At 38.3% G+C, this 19,882-nt stretch overlaps 1 protein-coding gene across 1 annotated transcript in view; it reads right to left on the bottom strand.

The window, feature by feature from the left end:
* LOC115127656 (uncharacterized) overlaps positions 1-19,882 on the bottom strand; it is a 52,234-nt gene that overhangs the window by 10,847 nt on the left and 21,505 nt on the right. Inside the window, exons 3-8 of the mRNA XM_065006114.1 lie at positions 8,970-9,129; positions 6,347-6,435; positions 6,151-6,306; positions 3,712-5,814; positions 3,571-3,624; positions 3,209-3,483 (exon numbers count right to left, since the gene is read on the bottom strand). Coding sequence (XP_064862186.1) covers positions 3,209-3,483; positions 3,571-3,624; positions 3,712-5,814; positions 6,151-6,306; positions 6,347-6,435; positions 8,970-9,129 — 2,837 coding nt within the window. The remainder of the gene's footprint in view (positions 1-3,208; positions 3,484-3,570; positions 3,625-3,711; positions 5,815-6,150; positions 6,307-6,346; positions 6,436-8,969; positions 9,130-19,882) is intronic.

Raw genomic sequence — 19,882 nt, forward strand, 5'->3', positions numbered from 1 at the left:
TAGTAGTAGTAGAAGTAGCAGTTGTAGTGGTAATATTATTAGTATTATTGTTAATATTATTATTATTAGTAGTAGTAGTGATAATATTATTATTATTATTATTAGTAGTAGTAGTAGCAGAAGTGGTAGTAGTAGTAATATTATTATTATTATTAGTAGTAGTAGTAGTAGCAGAAGTGGTAGTAGTAGTAATATTATTATTATTAGCAGTAGTAGAAGTAGCAGTTGTAGTGGTAATATTATTAGTATTATTGTTAATATTATTATTATTAGTAGTAGTAGTAGTAGCAGTTGTAGTGGTAATATTATTAGTATTATTGTTAATATTATTATTATTAGTAGTAGTAGTAGTAATAATAGTATTATTAGTAGTAGCAGCAGTAGTAGTACTATTATTATTAGTAGTAGTTGTAGTTGCAGTAGTTGTGGTAATATTATTGCTATTATTATTATTAGTAGTAGTAGTAGTAGTAGTATTAGTAGTAGTAATATTATTATTAGTAGTATTGGTAATATAATAATAATAATAATTATTATTATTAGTAGCAGTAGTAAATTATGATTACTATTATCATTATTATTATGATTAGTAGTAGTAGTAGTAGTAGCAGAAGTAGTAGGAGGAGTAATATTATTATTATTATTATTATTAGTAGTAGTGGTAATAGTATTATTATTATTATTATTGTTATTAGTAGTAGAATAAGTAATAATACTGTTATTATTAGTATTAGTAGTAGGAGTAAAATTATCATTATTATTGTTATTAGTAGTAGTAGTAGTAATAGTAGTAATATTATTATTAGTAGTTGTAGCAGTAGTAGTGGTAATATTATTCTTAGTAGTAGTAGCAGTAATATTATTCTTAGTAGTAGTAGCAGTAGTAGCGGTAATATTATTATTATTATTAGTAGTAGTATTAGTATCAGTAGTAGTGGTAACATTATTATTATTGTTATTATTATTAGTAGTAGCAGTAGTAGTGGTAATATAGTTATTATTGGTAGTAGTAGCGGTAGTAGTAGAAGCAATAGTAGTGGTAATATTATTATTATTATTAGTAGTAGTATTAGTATCAGTAGTAGCGGTAATATTATTATTATTATTAGTAGTAGTATTAGTATCAGTAGTAGCGGTAATATTATTATTATTATTAGTAGTAGTATTAGTATCAGTAGTAGTGGTAACATTATTATTATTAGTAGTAGCAGTAGTAGCGGTAATATTATTATTATTATTAGTAGTAGTATTAGTATCAGTAGTAGTGGTAACATTATTATTATTGTTATTATTATTAGTAGTAGCAGTAGTAGTGGTAATATAGTTATTATTAGTAGTAGCGGTAGTAGTAGAAGCAATAGTAGTGGTAATATTATTATTATCAGTAGTAGCAGTAGTAGTGGTAATATAGTTATTATTGGTAGTAGCAGAAGTAGTAGTTGCAGTAGTAGTGTTAATAATAAAATAATATTATTATTATTATTATTAGTAGTAGTAGTAGTAGTAGTGGTAGTAATAGTGGTAATACTATTAATATTAGTAGTAGTAGTAGTGGTAAATTATTATTAATATTAGTAGTAGTAGTAGTGGTAATAGTAGTAGTAGTAGTAGTAGTAGTAGTAGTAGTAGTAGTAGTAGTAGTGGTAATATTATTATTATTATTAGCAGTAGTAGAAGTAGCAGTTGTAGTGGTAATATTATTATTATTATTGTTAATATTATTATTATTAGTAGTAGTAGTATTATTATTAGTAGTAGTATCCGTAGTATTCGTAGTAGTAGTAGTAGTGGTAATATTATTAGTATTAGTAGTAGTAGTAGTAGTAATATTATTATTATTATTAGTAGTAGTAGTAGTAGCAGAAGTGGTAATAGTAGTAATATTATTATTATTATTAGTAGTAGTAGTAGTAGTAATATTATTAGTATTATTAGTATTCGTAGTAGTAGTAGTAGTGGTAATATTATTAGTATTAGTAGTAGTAGTAGTAGTAATATTATTATTATTAGTAGTAGTATTAGTAGTAGCAGAAGTGGTAGTAGTAGTAGTATTATTATTATTATTAGTAGTAGTAGAAGTAGCAGTTGTAGTGGTATATTATTATTATTATTGTATTATTAGTAGTAGCAGTAGTAGTGGTAATATTATTAGTATTACTAGTAGTAGTAGTAGTAATTATTATTATTATTAGTAGTAGTAGTGGTAATATTATTATTATTATTAGTAGAAGTAGTAGTAGCAGTTGTAGTGGTAATAGTAGTTAGTATTAGTAGTAGTAGTAGTAGTCAGAGTAGTAGTAGTAGTAATATTATTATTAGTAGTAGCAATATATTATTATTATTAGTAGTAGTAGTAGCAGCTAGTGGTAGTAGTAGTAATATTATTATTATTAGTAGTAGTTAGTTATAGCAGAAGTTAGTAGTAGTAATATTATTAGTATTATTAGTAGTAGTAGTAGCAGTAGTAGTAATATTATTATTATTAGTAGTAGTAATATTATTATTAGTAGTAGTAGTAATATTATTATTAGTAGTAGCAGTAGTAGTAATATTATTATTATTAGTAGTAGTAATATTATTATTATTAGTAGTAGTAATATTATTATTAGTAGTAGCAGTAGTAGTAATATTATTATTATTAGTAGTAGTAGTAATATTGTAGTGGTAATATTATTATTATTAGTTAATATTATTATTATTAGTAGTAGTAGTAATAATAGTATTATTAGTAGTAGCAGCAGTAGTAGTACTATTATTATTAGTAGTAGTTGTAGTTGCAGTAGTTGTGGTAATATTATTGCTATTATTATTATTATTAGTAGTAGCAGTAGTAGTAATATTATTATTATTAGTAGTAGTAATATTATTATTAGTAGTAGTAGTAATATTATTATTAGTAGTAGTAGTAGTAGTTGTTGTAGTTGTAGAAGCTCGAAGTCATACACTGAATTGTAAACCAATTTACAATCATAGATTGTCATCAAATAGTAAAACCTGAAAACTGATCAATGAAAAATACATATTGTATGAAAACTACAGTATTTGGTGTAGAAGATTAACAAACATTTGTTCTGATTTTGACTTCTTAGCTACTTGCTGCTGCTTTCTTAGCCAGGTGTCCCTTGTAAAAAATATTCTATATCTCATTGGGACATTTAACCTTAAATGAAAGGTTAAATAACATGAAAATAAATAAAGGTCGACCGACCTGACACTGGGCATAGAGGAGCACAGTTTCCTGGTCCTCTGGGGGTTAGAGAGGTCGACCTGAGCCTCGGCGTAGCTGACAGGGACAGACAGGCAGGACATGGACATGGACATGCCTCCCACTGAAAGGTGGTCTCCCCCCTGGGGCAGATGTTGATCCTCTGGGTAATCACTCTTCACTTCTGACTCAACCTCTGAGTCGGCTCCTATCTGGAAGATCACCTTGGTCCTGGGTTCAGCCTCCCCAGTGTCCTGGCCTTCGTCCTCCATGTTTACCTTAGAAGAAGAAGAAGATTTTATTAATCCATACGAGACATAAATGTATCTTCTGCTGTACCCAACCCCTCCAATATACAAACACACCTTGGTCCTGGGTTCAGCCTCCCCAGTGTCCTGGCCTTCGTCCTCCATGTTTACCTTAGAAGAAGAAGAAGATGTTATTAATCCATACGAGACATAAATGTATCTTCTGCTGTACCCAACCCCTCCAATACACAAACACACCTTGGTCCTGGGTTCAGTCTCTTCTGTGTCCTGGCCTCCCTCCTCCATGTAGGGGACATAGGGGATGGACTCCAGGGCGATGTTCTGCAGCCAGTTCTCTACGTACTGGTGTACCCCAGAGGGGGCTAGAGGGGGGTGCAAGACAGGCATGGAGAAGCTCTCACTCAGTAGAGTCTGTTTAGGGGATTTGATTCTGTCCTCGTTAGACATGGACCTCTGCTTAGCCAAGGTCTTTCTGGTTGGCTGGCTGGCCATCTTTCGACCCGTCTGTCTGACTATTTGTCTATTGTCTGTTTGTCTGTCTGTCTGTCCGGTATCTGTATGTATGTCTGTCTCTCCGATGTCAGTCTGTCTGGCTGGGGAAACATAAAACACATTCTTCCTCGGCTGTGTCTTCTGCCTGGAATACTTAGCGGTGTTGACCTTCTGGGATCTTTGCCCTCTTCCAACCTTCTCACCTATATTCAGCTGTTTTTCAGAAGCTAAACCTCGTTTTTCAGAATCTTTCAAGTTTATGTTTAACACCAAGGGCCCATTCTTCACAGGAATATAATTTATATTCTTCTCTACCTTCTCTCTACTCCTCTGGCTGACTTGGCTGTCACTCTCTGTTGCGCTTAGAATTTGTTCACTTCCTATTGCACTGCCGCTCTTCTTCTCTGTGCTGGCATGAGAAAAGGTATTTTTGGTGCTCCGAACAGACCCTGCCACGCTGTCCTTCTGTCTGCTCTTTGAGCTCGTAGTGGACGTTGGGCTTATTTGAATTCCGTTCCGCTTCACTGTCCTCTTCTTGTTGTTCTCTTCAAGAGCATCCTCCTCAACCCCCTCTTCTTTCGCTACTGTCTTGGAACATTCTAGTTCCTTTCTCCCTGAACATCCTAATTCCTTTGTCTCTGAACATCCTAATTCCTTTGTATTTGAACATCCTAATTCCTTTGTCTCTGAACATCCTAATTCCTTTCTCTCTGAACATCCAAATTCCTTTGTCTCTGAACATTCAAATTCCTTTGTATCGGAACATTCCAATACCTTTGGTTCTGGCCATTCTGTCTCTTTAGGAGATGAGCCTGTGTAAGACTCTGACGTGGCGTAAGCTTCGTTGTCTGGGAAAGACGACAGTTTGTTGCTAATGATCTCTGGTTGTTTTTGAAATGGAAGGGTGACATTCTGAGAAGGTGAGGTGGGTTCAGAAGACAGAGAGAGTATCTCATCCCTCTGTTGGTTCAGTGAGTCGCTGGTACTGGATGGTCGGGTTAAGTCCACGGAGGAGCGCGGCCCCGAATCTGAAGAGGCCGGTTTACTCCGCGGAATGGGGTTGGAGTCACCACCACAACCTCCACCATACCCTGCCTCGCCTGCATAACCCCCACCTCCCTCCCCACATGTCCCATACCCGGGCCCCAGGGCGTTGGCATAGTAGTTATCGTAGCTGCTCTGTCTCCTCTCGTATATGTGCATGACGGTCTCAGTGATCTCCCTGCCATTACCATTGTTCTGAATCTGCATCACCTCTGCTACTCCAGAGGACCGGAGTGAGGAGTGGGAGCTGGTCCTGATGGCCCTGCTGGCCCCAGCCGAGCCACTCTTCCTGGGCTTGGGGACAGGTGGTATGGCGGGTAACCTGGAGCTGCTGCTGCTCTGCCGGACCACACAGTACCCCTCTGTGGTTTCCCCGTCTGCCATGCACTCTGTGTACGAAAAAGTCCCTAGGCTGGTCTCCTGGACACCTGTCTCCGTCACCGTGGTTACGCTCTCCACGGACGCCTGTTTCTTTTTCACCTGTCTCAGCCCAGGGGTTGGCATCCGCTTCTGATGGGGGTGGGCCTTCAGAGAACCAGCCCTGCCTCCACCGCCACTGTCCGTCCCTCCTCCGTCCGTCCCGCTGAAGGCCACGTCCCTCTCTGCATTGCGGCTGGGGTGGTTACTCTCCTTGGTCTCATCCTCACTGAGACCAATGTTAGGGTCTTTCGCCTCCACGTTGTTGTCGGGGGACTGTGGGGTGGATACCGACTTGGCTCCTAGTTTATGATTGGTCACCACGCTGGAGCGGCTCAACGTGGTTGTCCAATGGATCATCTCCTCCTCCTTAATGGTCAGACGGACCTGCCAATCAGAATCAAATCAGAGGTGCTTTAAACTATGACATTCCATAAATATATAAATAATGGAAGTAATGATATTAATAATATTAGTAACAACAACACCATACTCAACAACAATATTCTCAACAACAACATACTCAACAAAAATAACAACAACACCACCATAGTCAACAACAATAACAACAACAACATACTCAACAACAACACCACCATACTCAAAAACAACAGCATCAACACCATACTCAACAACAATAACAATAACAACAACAACATACTCAACAACAATAACAACAACAACATACTCAACAACAGCAGCAACAACAACAACAGTACTAACCTTCATCTCGACGGTCATGCTGCCATCCTGGTTGACCCTGAAGGACTTCTCAATGTCATCATCCTGCGGTACGATGGAGGTCTTCCCGTTGTCCTCTACAAGCTGATACGTCTCTGTCTCCATATCTATAGAGCCCCGGGTCTTTCTCTGGTTTAGCTCTGTCGCCATGTTCTCTGGGAGGCGGAATAGGAGCAACAGACTTGTTGATCTGATTCACAAAGTATCTCTCTGATGACAGGCTGAAGTTCCTGGACCGCCGCCCGCTGGATAACGATGTTTTATTTTCTAAGAGATAAGAGTGTTGATAAGAGATAAGAGTGTTGATAAGAGATAAGAGTGTTGATGGGAGATAAGAGTGTTGATAAGAGATAAGAGTGTTGATAAGAGATAAGAGTGTTGATAAGAGATAAGAGTGTTGATAAGAGATAAGAGTGTTGATGGGAGATAAGAGTGTTGATAAGAGATAAGAGTGTTGATAAGAGATAAGAGTGTTGATGGGAGATAAGAGTGTTGATAAGAGATAAGAGTGTTGATAAGAGATAAGAGTGTTGATGGGAGATAAGAGTGTTGATAAGAGATAAGAGTGTTGATAAGAGATAAGAGTGTTGATGGGAGATAAGAGTGTTGATAAGAGATAAGAGTGTTGATAAGAGATAAGAGTGTTGATGGGAGATAAGAGTGTTGATAAGAGATAAGAGTGTTGATAAGAGATAAGAGTGTTGATAAGAGATAAGAGTGTTGATAAGAGATAAGAGTGTTGATGGGAGATAAGAGTGTTGATAAGAGATAAGAGTGTTGATGGGAGATAAGAGTGTTGATGGGAGATAAGAGTGTTGATAAGAGATAAGAGTGTTGATAAGAGATAAGAGTGTTGATGGGAGATAAGAGTGTTGATAAGAGATAAGAGTGTTGATAAGAGATAAGAGTGTTGATAAGAGATAAGAGTGTTGATGGGAGATAAGTGTTGATAAGAGATAAGAGTGTTGATGGGAGATAAGAGTGTTGATAAGAGATAAGAGTGTTCATAAGAGATAAGAGTGTTGATGGGAGATAAGAGTGTTGATAAGAGATAAGAGTGTTGATAAGAGATAAGAGTGTTGATGGGAGATAAGAGTGTTGATAAGAGATAAGAGTGTTGATGGGAGATAAGAGTGTTGATGGGAGATAAGAGTGTTGATGGGAGATAAGAGTGTTGATGGGAGATAAGAGTGTTGATGGGAGATAAGATGTTGATGGGAGATAAGAGTGTTGATGGGAGATAAGAGTGTTGATGGGAGATAAGAGTGTTGATGGGAGATAAGAGTGTTGATGGGAGATACGAGTGTTGATGGGAGATAAGAGTGTTGATGGGAGATAAGAGTGTTGATAAGAGATAAGAGTGTTGATAAGAGATAAGAGTGTTGATGGGAGATAAGAGTGTTGATGGGAGATAAGAGTGTTGATGGGAGATAAGAGTGTTGATGGGAGATAAGAGTGTTGATGGGAGATAAGAGTGTTGATGGGAGATAAGAGTGTTGATAAGAGATAAAGAGTGTTGATGGGAGATAAGAGTGTTGATAAGAGATAAGAGTGTTGATAAGAGATAAGAGTGTTGATGGGAGATAAGAGTGTTGATAAGAGATAAGAGTGTTGATAAGAGATAAGAGTGTTGATGGGAGATAAGAGTGTTGATAAGAGATAAGAGTGTTGATGGGAGATAAGAGTGTTGATGGGAGATAAGAGTGTTGATAAGAGATAAGAGTGTTGATGGGAGATAAGAGTGTTGATAAGAGATAAGAGTGTTGATAAGAGATAAGAGTGTTGATGGGAGATAAGAGTGTTGATAAGAGATAAGAGTGTTGATAAGAGATAAGAGTGTTGATAAGAGATAAGAGTGTTGATAAGAGATAAGAGTGTTGATGGGAGATAAGAGTGTTGATAAGAGATAAGAGTGTTGATAAGAGATACGAGTGTTGATAAGAGATAAGAGTGTTGATAAGAGATAAGAGTGTTGATAAGAGATAAGAGTGTTGATGGGAGATAAGAGTGTTGATAAGAGATAAGAGTGTTGATAAGAGATAAGAGTGTTGATGGGAGATAAGAGTGTTGATAAGAGATAAGAGTGTTGATAAGAGATAAGAGTGTTGATGGGAGATAAGAGTGTTGATGGGAGATAAGAGTGTTGATGGGAGATAAGAGTGTTGATGGGAGATAAGAGTGTTGATGGGAGATAAGAGTGTTGATGGGAGATAAGAGTGTTGATGGGAGATAAGAGTGTTGATGGGAGATAAAAGTGTTGATTGGAGATAAGAGTGTTGATGGGAGATAAGAGTGTTGATGGGAGATAAGAGTGTTGATGGGAGATAAGAGTGTTGATGGGAGATAAGAGTGTTGATAAGAGATAAGAGTGTTGATAAGAGATAAGAGTGTTGATGGGAGAGAAGAGAGAAAAAATAAATACATATTTTTGTTGTTGTTGAAAAAGTAGGAATATCAGAAGAAAAATAATATGTTTAGTCACAATACAATCAAACAATTTGATCTATGACACACTCAATCACGCTGATTAAGGTCTCATCCTTCACACATCGGTGTTTATTTAAATAATGACTTAGCCCACAAAATAAAAGCTTTTTAACGTGCAAATCCACATGAGTGCCTGGACCTGGATTGTTGTATTCAACACCCATCTGTTATAATTCTTCCTTTTGCTTTTTGATTTACTATCCCCCCCAAGAGCACCTGTGGTTGTTCTGGAATAACTGAAGCAATCTTGCTACATTTTTCTTCAATCAATCAGTCACTAGTCAACACAAAGCACTACCAAGCTGAACACTCACCTGTTAGAGGCTTTAGCCTGGTTGGTTCTATAGAGTCTGAGTTAAAGGACAGAGCAGCAGCAGGCTGGGTCAGGAAGTCATAATTCCCTGGTCTAAAAGGTTCGTTCCCCGAAGCTACCACCACCCCAGAACACAGGATCAAGGCTGGCAGACCTTCAACCTGAAAGACGAAGGAGGAGACATACAATCTCAAGTCAATGGAATTACAATATCTATCAGAATGAACAGTTGTTAGGTTTCATAATAATTCAATAAAGTTGGCTGCCATTTTGCTCCGACCCAACTTTGCTATTTTGGTATTCTTTTAGCGATTATTTGTCCTGTATCCACTATCATTTCTTAAAACCGACAAGAACGTTAAACATCAGATCAGCAGTTACTTACCTAAATTCCAGCTTCAACTTTGACCTCAACTCATCTGGGCTCTTTCTGTTATTTTGGGGGTTTCCAAGAGGAAACACCAGCGTTGCAGAGACAACCGAAGGGGAGTCCAGGCGAGATCAAGCTGAAGGGAAAACAAGCCACCTCTTCCCTCCATTCTACTGGCCAATCTTATTGCTCTTGATAATAAGATGGATAACATCCGATTGCGGATTTGCTACCAATGAGACTTGCTACCAATGTAACTGCAATATTCTCTGCTTTTCTGAAACATTTATTTTGGACAAGATAGAACCCATGGCTAACCAACTCAATGAATTCTCCATTCACAGAGAGGACAGGACAGTGGAGTCATGGAAATCAAGAGGGGGAGGGATTTGCATCTTCATCAGAAAAAAATGGTTTCTGACTCGAGCACAGTGGAAGTCCAGGTCATCAATGGGCCCGAACTCCCTGACCTATATTTTTTTCTTGACAGTTGTTTCTGGTGTGGTGTATTCCATAAGATCTGGAAAAGAGTCATAAAGGAGGAGATCCTTCTGACTTAGATAACTACTGTCCAAATTCCAAGTTATCTTGCCAAAGTTTAAGAATCGCTGACTAACTTTCACCTTATAACATTTTTAACTTCGTACGTTTTACGAAGTGTGCACCAATCCAGTTTTAGATCTGGACATAGCAGTTTCAGCTGCTACCCTCGTTATAGATGGTTAAATTGCTTGGATCATAAAAATCATTGTTTATAGACCTCTTCAAGGCCTTCGATACCATTGACAATCACATTCTTATTCAAAGGTTCAAAGGTTGACTGATATAGGCAGGGATCAGGCTTCTTGCAAGTGGTTTGAAAATGATCTGTCAGACAGAACTCAATGTGTGATTTCTGATGGTGTTAAGTCTAGTTTTCTGGATATTATAAAAGGTGTACCACAGGGGTCGGTGCTGGGACCTGTCCTCTTTACTATTTATATAAATTATATTGGTCTATCTGTTAAAACTTGTCATATTCATCTGTATGCAGACGACACTGTTATGTATGCCATTGTCGCAACTGTTTACCATTCTATATTAGAGCTGCAATCTGACCTTGTTACCATACAGAATGCCCTGGTTGGCTTAAAACGTGTATTTAATGTGGGCAAGACTAAATATATGTTGTTCTCTAGTTCTCTCCAGAATGTTTCAGATGGACTACATATGTATTCATTGGATGGTTCTCCCATTGATCGGGTTCCCGACTCTATAAAACATTTTTTTTGGCGAAAGTGAAGAGGCGACTCCTGGATGCTGTCCTTCTAGGCAGAGTTCCTCTGTCCAGTGTCTGTGTTCTTTTGCCCATCATATTTATTTTATTTTATTGGCCAGTCTGAGATATGACTTTTTCTTTGCAACTCTGCCAAGAAGGCCAGCATCCCGGGGGTTGCCTCTACATTGTTGACTTTGAGACTGGTGTTTTGCGGGTACTATTTAATGAAGCTGCCAGTTGAGGACTTGTGAGGCGTCTGTTTCTCAAACTAGACACTAATGTACTTGTCCTCTTGCTCAGTTGTGCACCGGTGTCTCCCATTCCTCTTTCTATTCTGGTTAGAGCCAATTTGTGCTGTTCTGTGAAGGGAGTTGGACACAGCGTTGTACAGGATCTTCAGTTTCTTGGCAATTTCTCGCATGGAATAGCCTTCATTTCTCAGAACAACAATATACTGATGAGTTTCAGAAGAAAGTGCTTTGTTTCCGGCCATTTTGAGCCTGTAATTGATCCCACAAATGCTGATGCTCCAGATACTCAACTAGTCTAAAGAGGGACAGTTTTATTGCTTCTTTAATTAGCACAACAGTTTTCAGCTGTGCTAACATAATTGCAAAAGGGTTTTCTAATGATCAATTAGTCTTTTAAAATTATAAACTTGGATTAGCTAACACAACATGCCATTGGAAAACAGGAGTGATGGTTGCTGATAATGGGCCTCTGTACTCCTATGTAGATATTCCATTGGAACACAGGAGTGATGGTTGCTGATAATGGGCCTCTGTACTCCTATGTAGATATTCCATTGGAACACAGGAGTGATGGTTGCTGATAATGGGAACACTCTGATAACTATTCCATTGGAACCTATGTAGATATTCCATTGGAACACAGGAGTGATGGTTGCTGATAATGGGCCTCTGTACTCCTATGTAGATATTCCATTGGAACACAGGAGTGATGGTTGCTGATAATGGGCCTCTGTACGCCTATGTAGATATTCCATAAAAAAATCCGCTGTTACCAGCTACAATAGTCAATTATAACATTAACAATGTCTACACTGTATTTCTAATCAATTTGATGTTATTTTAATGGACCAAAAATGTGCTTTTCTTTAAAAAATATGGACATTTCCAAGTGACCCCAAACTTTTGAACAGTAATGTATCTCTGTATATAGTATGTTAAGCTAGTCCCTATACATATCTCTGTATATAGTATGTTATCTTCTTAAGGATGTAGCAGAATACAGTTCCCTGGCAGGAACATCACTCAGCGGAGTTTCAGAGCGCCACCTATAGTTTTTGATAAAACTCAAACTGTCATTAAACTTTCATTAAAATACACATTCAAGGTAGTGAATTAAAGCTACACTCGTTGTGAATCTATCCACCAAGTCAGATTTGTAAAATGCTTTTCGGCGAAAGCATGAGAAGCTATTATCTGATAGCATGTACCCCCAAAATACTGCAACGTCACCTAACACGACAGATTTTGCGGTAGCCGGGGCTACTCAAAACGCAGAAATAAAATATAAAACATTCATTACCTTTGACGAGCTTCTTTCTTGGCACTCCTAGATGTCCCATAAACATTTATTTGGGTCTATTTTTCGATTAAATCTGTCCATATATAGCCTAGATATCGATCTTTGAAGACTTTATAATCAAGGAAAAAACTGAGTTTGTTAACGCAACGTCATTTTTAAAATTGAAAAAGTCGACGATAAACTTTCACAAAACACTTCGAAATACTTTTGTAATGCAACTTTAGGTCTTAGTAAACGTTAATAATCTATCAAAATGATCACGGGGCGATGTGTATTCTTTAGCTCCACGTCTTGAAATCATGTCCGGATATTTCTCAACCAAAACATCCTGTCGGAGACCGGAAGAAATCGGCTGCCTTGTTTCGGTTTGACCAAGAAACAAATCCGAGACAAATGACAAGACTGTTGACATCGTGTGGAAGCTGTAGGTATTGCAACCTCGGCCCCATTTAATCTGGTTCACTTTTAACAATTGGTTGAAGTCGTGCATGGATATATTTTCCCATTTTCAGTGATCAGATTTTCCTGCACTTTTCGATGAAACGCACGTTCTGTTATAGTCACAGCCGTGATTTAACCAGTTTTAGAAACGTCTGAGTGTTTTCTATCCACACATACTAATCATATGCATATACTATATTCCTGGCATGAGTAGCAGGGCGCTGAAATGTTGCGCGATTTTTAACAAAAAGCTGCGAAAATTTGCAGGAGCCATAAGACTAGTGCCGATATATATATATATATATATATATATATATATATATATATGTCTGTATATGGTATGTTATACTAGTCCCTATATATATATATATCTATGTATATAGTATGCTATAATAGTCCCTATATATATATATATGTATATATATATATATATATATGTATATAGTATGCTATACTAGTGCAAATATATATATATATCTGTAAATAGTATGCTAAACTAGTGCCTATATATATATATATATATGTATATAGTATGCTAAACTAGTGCCTATATATATATATATATCTGTAAATAGTATGCTAAACTAGTGCCTATATATATATATATGTGTGCTCCAAGATGGCAGAGGTCTTTTGTCCTCGTCTTGTCGTGACCCGTATATGTATATATATATATATATATTTACAACTTTCTTCGCATACCTTTTTATATTTTTATTTTATTTTCCATAAACTCATCTTCAAAACACTCTCCTGCAACCCGCCTCACCAATTTATATATTTTTTTAAAGAAAGTATTATTTACCTCAAATCTGTAATCCTCCATAGAAGCTAACCAGAAGCTAATCCAGAAGCTAACCAGAAGCAAGCCAGAAGCTAGACAGAAGCTAGCCAGAAGCTAATCCAGAAGCTAACCAGAAGCAAGCCAGAAGCTAGACAGAAGCTAGCCAGAAGCTAGACAGAAGCTAGCCTGAAGCTAATCAGAAGCTAGTTAGCTTCTTTACTGGCTAATCCTTTAATATTCAGCTAACCACAGTTTGTGGTCATCAGCTATCCTTTAGCTCGAAAATCTATCGCCAGTTTTGTACGGCGCGGCTCGGACCGGAACATACCGGACCTATTTTTCTCTCCATGTCCCCGGATTTCAACCACTAACTCTGGACATTTATACCTGGATCTCACAGCTAGCTAGCTGCTATCCGTGTGACTATCGGCTTACGTCGATTCCAGAGCAAACATCAATTATTCCGGAGCTAGCCAGCTGAAGAGTTCCATTAGTCACTCCTGGGCTACAATCACCTATCCGGACCCGTTTTACATTGCCATTTAAGTCATTTAGCAGCCCTTATCCAGAGCCTCCACAACTGGACTACCGACGTTGTCTGCCTGAGGGAGTTATCCGGCTGGCTCCTCCATCGCGACGCTACCTGAACGCCCATCTGCGGTCCGCTAATTGTTAGCTGTCTTATCGGCTGCTATCTGAATAGACCTATCGGACAATTGTTTTTCTTTTTTCTTTTCTTGGGCCTCTATAACTATATCTATTGTGTTTTTTGCGAATTGGATTGAACCCCTCTACCACGCGGAACCCCACTAATCCTACCGACGGAAACGCACGAGGTGGCTAAAAACAGACCTCCATCCTATGCTAGCTTGCCCGGCTAGCTGGCCCGATGGCCCGGCTAGCTGTCTGAATCGCCGTGACCCCAACCAACCTCCCTACTCACTGGACCCTTTTGATCACTTGACTAAGCATGGCTCTCCTTAATGTCAATATGCCTTGTCCATTGCTGTTCTGGTTAGTGTTTATTGGCTTATTTCACTGTAGAGCTCACTATACCTTATCCAACCTATTAGTTCCACCACCCACACATGCGATGACAAACTCCCTCACGACGCCAGGACAGCGGAGTCAATCACCACCTTCCGGAGACACCTGAAACCCCACCTCTTTAAGGAATACCTAGGATAGGATAAAGTAATCCCTCTCACCCCCCCCCCTTAAAAGATTTAGATGCACTACTGTTCCACTGGATGTCATAAGGTGAATGCACCAATTTGTAAGTCGCTCTGGATAAGAGCGTTTGCTAAATGACTTAAATGTAAATGTAAATGTAAATCTCCTGGTTTCAATTATGTTTCTAGAGACAATATCTCTCTCATCATCACTCAATACCTAGGTTTACCTCCACTATATTCACATCCTACCATACCTTTGTCTGTACATTATACCTTGAAGCTATTTTATTGACCCCAGAAACCTCCTTTTACTCTCTGTTCCAGACGTTCTAGACAACCAATTCTTATTGCTTTTAGCCGTACACTTATCCTACTCCTCCTCTGTTCCTCTGGCGATGTAGAGGTGAATCCAGGCCCTGCAGTGCCTAGCTCCACTCCTATTCCCCAGGCGGTCTCTTTTGATGACTTCTGTAACCGTAATAGCCTTGGTTTCATGCATGTTAACATTAGAAGCCTCCTCCCTAAGTTTGTTTTATTCACTGCTTTAGCACACTCTACCAACCCGGATGTTCTAGCTGTGTCTGAATCCTTGCTTAGGGAGACCACCAAAAATTCTGAAATTTTCATCCCAAACTACAACATTTTCAGACAAGATAGAACTGCCAAAGGGGGCGGTGTTGCAATCTACTGCAAATATTATTATTATTTTTTTAATTTAACCTTTATTTAACTAGAAAAGTCAGTTAAGAACAAATTCTTATTTTCAATGACGGCCTAGAAACAGTGGGTTAACTGCCTGTTCAGGGGCAGAATATCTCTGTATATAGTATGTTATACTAGTGCCTATATAGATATATATATATATATATCTGTAAATAGTATGCTATACTAGTCCCTATATATATATATATCTGTATATAGTATGTTAAACTAGTCCCTATACATATCTCTGTATATAGTATGTTATACTAGTGCCGATAAATATATATGTCTGTATATGGTATGTTATACTAGTGCCTATATATATATATCTATATAAGAACAAATATATATATAGAAACAGTTCAGGGCAGAATATAGTAAATAGTATGTTATACTAGTCCCTATATATATATATATATATATATCTGTGTATATGGTATGCTATACTAGTCCCTATATATATATATATATCTGTGTATATGGTATGTTATACTAGTCCCTATATATATATATATATATATATATATATATGTATATAGTATGCTATACTAGTCCCTATATATATATATATATATCTGTATATAGTATGTTATACTAGTCCCTATACATATATATATCTGTGTATATAGTATGCTATACTAGTCCCGATACATATCTGTATATAACTTCTTACTTTCTCATGTTTGTCTTATTTGTGGTGTGTTTTTGTTCAACCTTGTTATTTTGAGATCTATATTGATATTGATTACAGCATTGTTGGGGATAGACATGACAACTTGGCATCAATATATTTCAGGGCCCGTATGTATCAGAGTAGGTGTGTTGATATAGGATCGGGTCTCTCCTGTCATAGTATTGTTGTTTATAGCGGACTAAAAGTTTTAAGTTCCTCGGCATACACATCACAGACAAACTGAATTGGTCCACTCACACAGACAGCATCGTGAAGAAGGCGCAGCAGCGCCTCTTCAACCTCAGGAGGCTGAAGAAATTCGGCTTGTCACCAAAAGCACTCACAAACTTCTACAGATGCACAATCGAGAGCATCCTGGCGGGCTGTATCACCGCCTGGTACGGCAACTGCTCCGCCCTCAACCGTAAGGCTCTCTAGAGGGTAGTGAGGTCTGTTAGTTAGATTACTTGTTGGTTATTACTGCATTGTCGGAACTAGAAGCACAAGCATTTCGCTACACTCGCATTAACATCTGCTAACCATGTGTATGTGACAAATAAAATTTGATTTGATTTGATTTGATCTAGGATCGGGTCTCTCCTGTCCATGTCATTATATCTAAAACACAAAACTGATCCTAAATCCCACTCCTACCCTGAGATACTTGATACATATGACCCCTGATCTCCCTCTCATCTCCCAGAACATCCAGAAGGAAACCTGTAACCACTTTGATCTGCTGCTCCCATCAACTCTGGGTTAATCAAAGATAAGAGGAATTCATCCCTGACCCTGGGCCAGAACAGGTACGTCATCCTGATAGCAGATGGACGGCAGACAGATTATTCTGTTAATTCCCAGTAGGGGGCAGAAGGCTTGATAGTACGTCATCAGGGTGCCCTGGGGTGACTCCGATCAGTCCTAGAGATAGGGTGCATACATAGAGATAGATAGAGGACTCATCTTTGTATCTATGCCATTATAGCATCTGTGATAGCTTGGGCAGAGCCATTGAGGCTATCTCCATTTTAAAGTAGTACATTTTCTTCATCACGATTGGATGATCCCTCCTGATGACCCTGAAATTGGAATCCCCAATGGCGCTGCCCATGCTAGGACGGCCTTTTGGCCACTAGAGGCCTCTATCAATCTCTATGGGTGAGTCCAAAATTACAGCCGTTTCTCTGTGGAGTGTACTACATTTGGCTGGAACCTCATAAGGTTCATTAATCAGACTGGCCAGAACCACATAAGGTTCATTAATCAGATTGGCCAGAACCACATAAGGTTCATTAATCAGACTGGCCGGAACCACATAAGGTTCATTAATCAGACTGGCCAGAACCTCATAAGGTTCATTAATCAGACTGGCCAGAACCACATAAGGTTCATTAATCAGACTGGCCAGAACCACATAAGGTTCATTAATCAGACTGGCCAGAACCACATAAGGTTCATTAATCAGACTGGCCAGAACCACATAAGGTTCATTAATCAGACTGGCCAGAACCACATAAGGTTCATTAATCAGACTGGCCAGAACCACATAAGGTTCATTAATCAGACTGGCCAGAACCACATAAGGTTCATTAATCAGACTGGCCAGAACCACATAAGGTTCATTAATCAGACTGGCCAGAACCACATAAGGTTCATTAATCAGACTGGCCAGAACCACATAAGGTTCATTAATCAGACTGGCCAAAAGCAATCCACTGGTGTAGTCCTATAGAAACCCTAAATACTGTGGTATTATTAACATTGCAGAAGGGGTTGGAGGGGTCCGTTGATGGCTTCCATGTTCTTTAGTCAGTAACTAACATGTTGTTCTTTAGTCAGTAACTAACATGTTGTTCTTTAGTCAGTAACTAACATGTTGTTCTTTAGTCAGTAACTAACATGTTGTTCTTTAGTCAGTAACTAACATGTTGTTCTTTAGTCACTAACTAACATGTTGTTCTTTAGTCAGTAACTAACATGTTGTTCTTTAGTCAGTAACTAACATGTTGTTCTTTAGTCAGTAACTAACATGTTGTTCTTTAGTCAGTAACTAACATGTTGTTCTTTAGTCAGTAACTAACATGTTGTTCTTTAGTCAGTAACTAACATGTTGTTCTTTAGTCAGTAACTAACATGTTGTTCTTTAATTCTTTAGTCAGTAACTAACATGTTGTTCTTTAGTCACTAACTAACATGTTGTTCTTTAGTCAGTAACTAACATGTTGTTCTTTAGTCAGTAACTAACATGTTGTTCTTTAATTCTTTAGTCAGTAACTAACATGTTGTTCTTTAGTCAGTAACTAACATGTTGTTCTTTAGTCAGTAACTAACATGTTGTTCTTTAGTCAGTAACTAACATGTTGTTCTTTAGTCAGTAACTAACATGTTGTTCTTTAGTCAGTAACTAACATGTTGTTCTTTAGTCAGTAACTAACATGTTGTTCTTTAGTCAGTAACTAACATGTTGTTCTTTAGTCAGTAACTAACATGTTGTTCTTTAGTCAGTAACTAACATGTTGTTCTTTAATTCTTTAGTCAGTAACTAACATGTTGTTCTTTAGTCAGTAACTAACATGTTGTTCTTTAGTCAGTAACTAACATGTTGTTCTTTAGTCAGTAACTAACATGTTGTTCTTTAGTCAGTAACTAACATGTTGTTCTTTAGTCAGTAACTAACATGTTGTTCTTTAGTCAGTAACTAACATGTTGTTCTTTAGTCAGTAACTAACATGTTGTTCTTTAGTCAGTAACTAACATGTTGTTCTTTAGTTCTTTAGTCAGTAACTAACATGTTGTTCTTTAGTCAGTAACTAACATGTTGTTCTTTAGTCAGTAACTAACATGTTGTTCTTTAGTTCTTTAGTCAGTAACTAACATGTTGTTATTTAGTCAGTAACTAACATGTTGTTCTTTAGTCACTAACTAACATGTTGTTCTTTAGTCAGTAACTAAGTAAATAACATTGAAACAGATACCCGTATTCGCAAAGAGTCTCAGAATATGATTACAGATCCAAGATCAGGTTCTCCTTTTCCATGATGACCTACCCTGCTGCCGTCTGGTGAGTACAGCTTCAGTACAGGGAACTGCATGATGACCTACCCTGCTGCCGTCTGGTGAGTACAGCTTCAGTACAGGGAACTGCATGATGACCTACCCTGCTGCTGTCTGGTGTGTCCAGCTTCAGTACAGGGAACTACATGATGACCTACCCTGCTGCCATCTGGTGTGTACAGTACAGGGAACTACATGATGACCTACCTTCTACAGTGAACTACATGATGACCTACCCTGCTGCAGTAACATGATGACCTACCCTGCTGCCATCTGGTGAGTACAGTACAGGGAACTACATGATGACCTACCCTGCTGCCGTCTGGTGAATACAGTACAGGGAACTACATGATGACCTACCCTGCTGCCGTCTGGTGAGTACAGCTTCAGTACAGGGAACTACATGATGACCTACCCTGCTGCTGTCTCTTGTACAGCTTCCAGTACAGGGAACTACATGATGACCTACCCTGCTGCTGTCGTCTGGAATACATGAGTACAGCCATCTTCAGTACAGGGAACTGCATGATGACCTACCCTGCTGCTGTCTGGTGTGTCCAGCTTCTGTACAGGGAACTACATGATGACCTACCCTGCTGCCATCTGGTGAGTACAGCTTCAGTACAGGGAACTGCATGATGACCTACCCTGCTGCTGTCTGGTGTGTACAGCTTCAGTACAGGGAACTACATGATGACCTACCCTGCTGCTGTCTGGTGTGTACAGTACAGGGAACTACATGATGACCTACCCTGCTGCTGTCTGGTGTGTACAGTACAGGGAACTACATGATGACCTACCCTGCTGCTGTCTGGTGTGTACAGCTTCAGTACAGGGAACTACATGATGACCTACCCTGCTGCCGTCTGGTGTGTACAGCTTCAGTACAGGGAACTACATGATGAC

The sequence above is a fragment of the Oncorhynchus nerka genome, linkage group LG20 (genome assembly GCF_034236695.1).
Source record: "Oncorhynchus nerka isolate Pitt River linkage group LG20, Oner_Uvic_2.0, whole genome shotgun sequence".
Classification (NCBI taxonomy): domain Eukaryota; kingdom Metazoa; phylum Chordata; class Actinopteri; order Salmoniformes; family Salmonidae; genus Oncorhynchus; species Oncorhynchus nerka.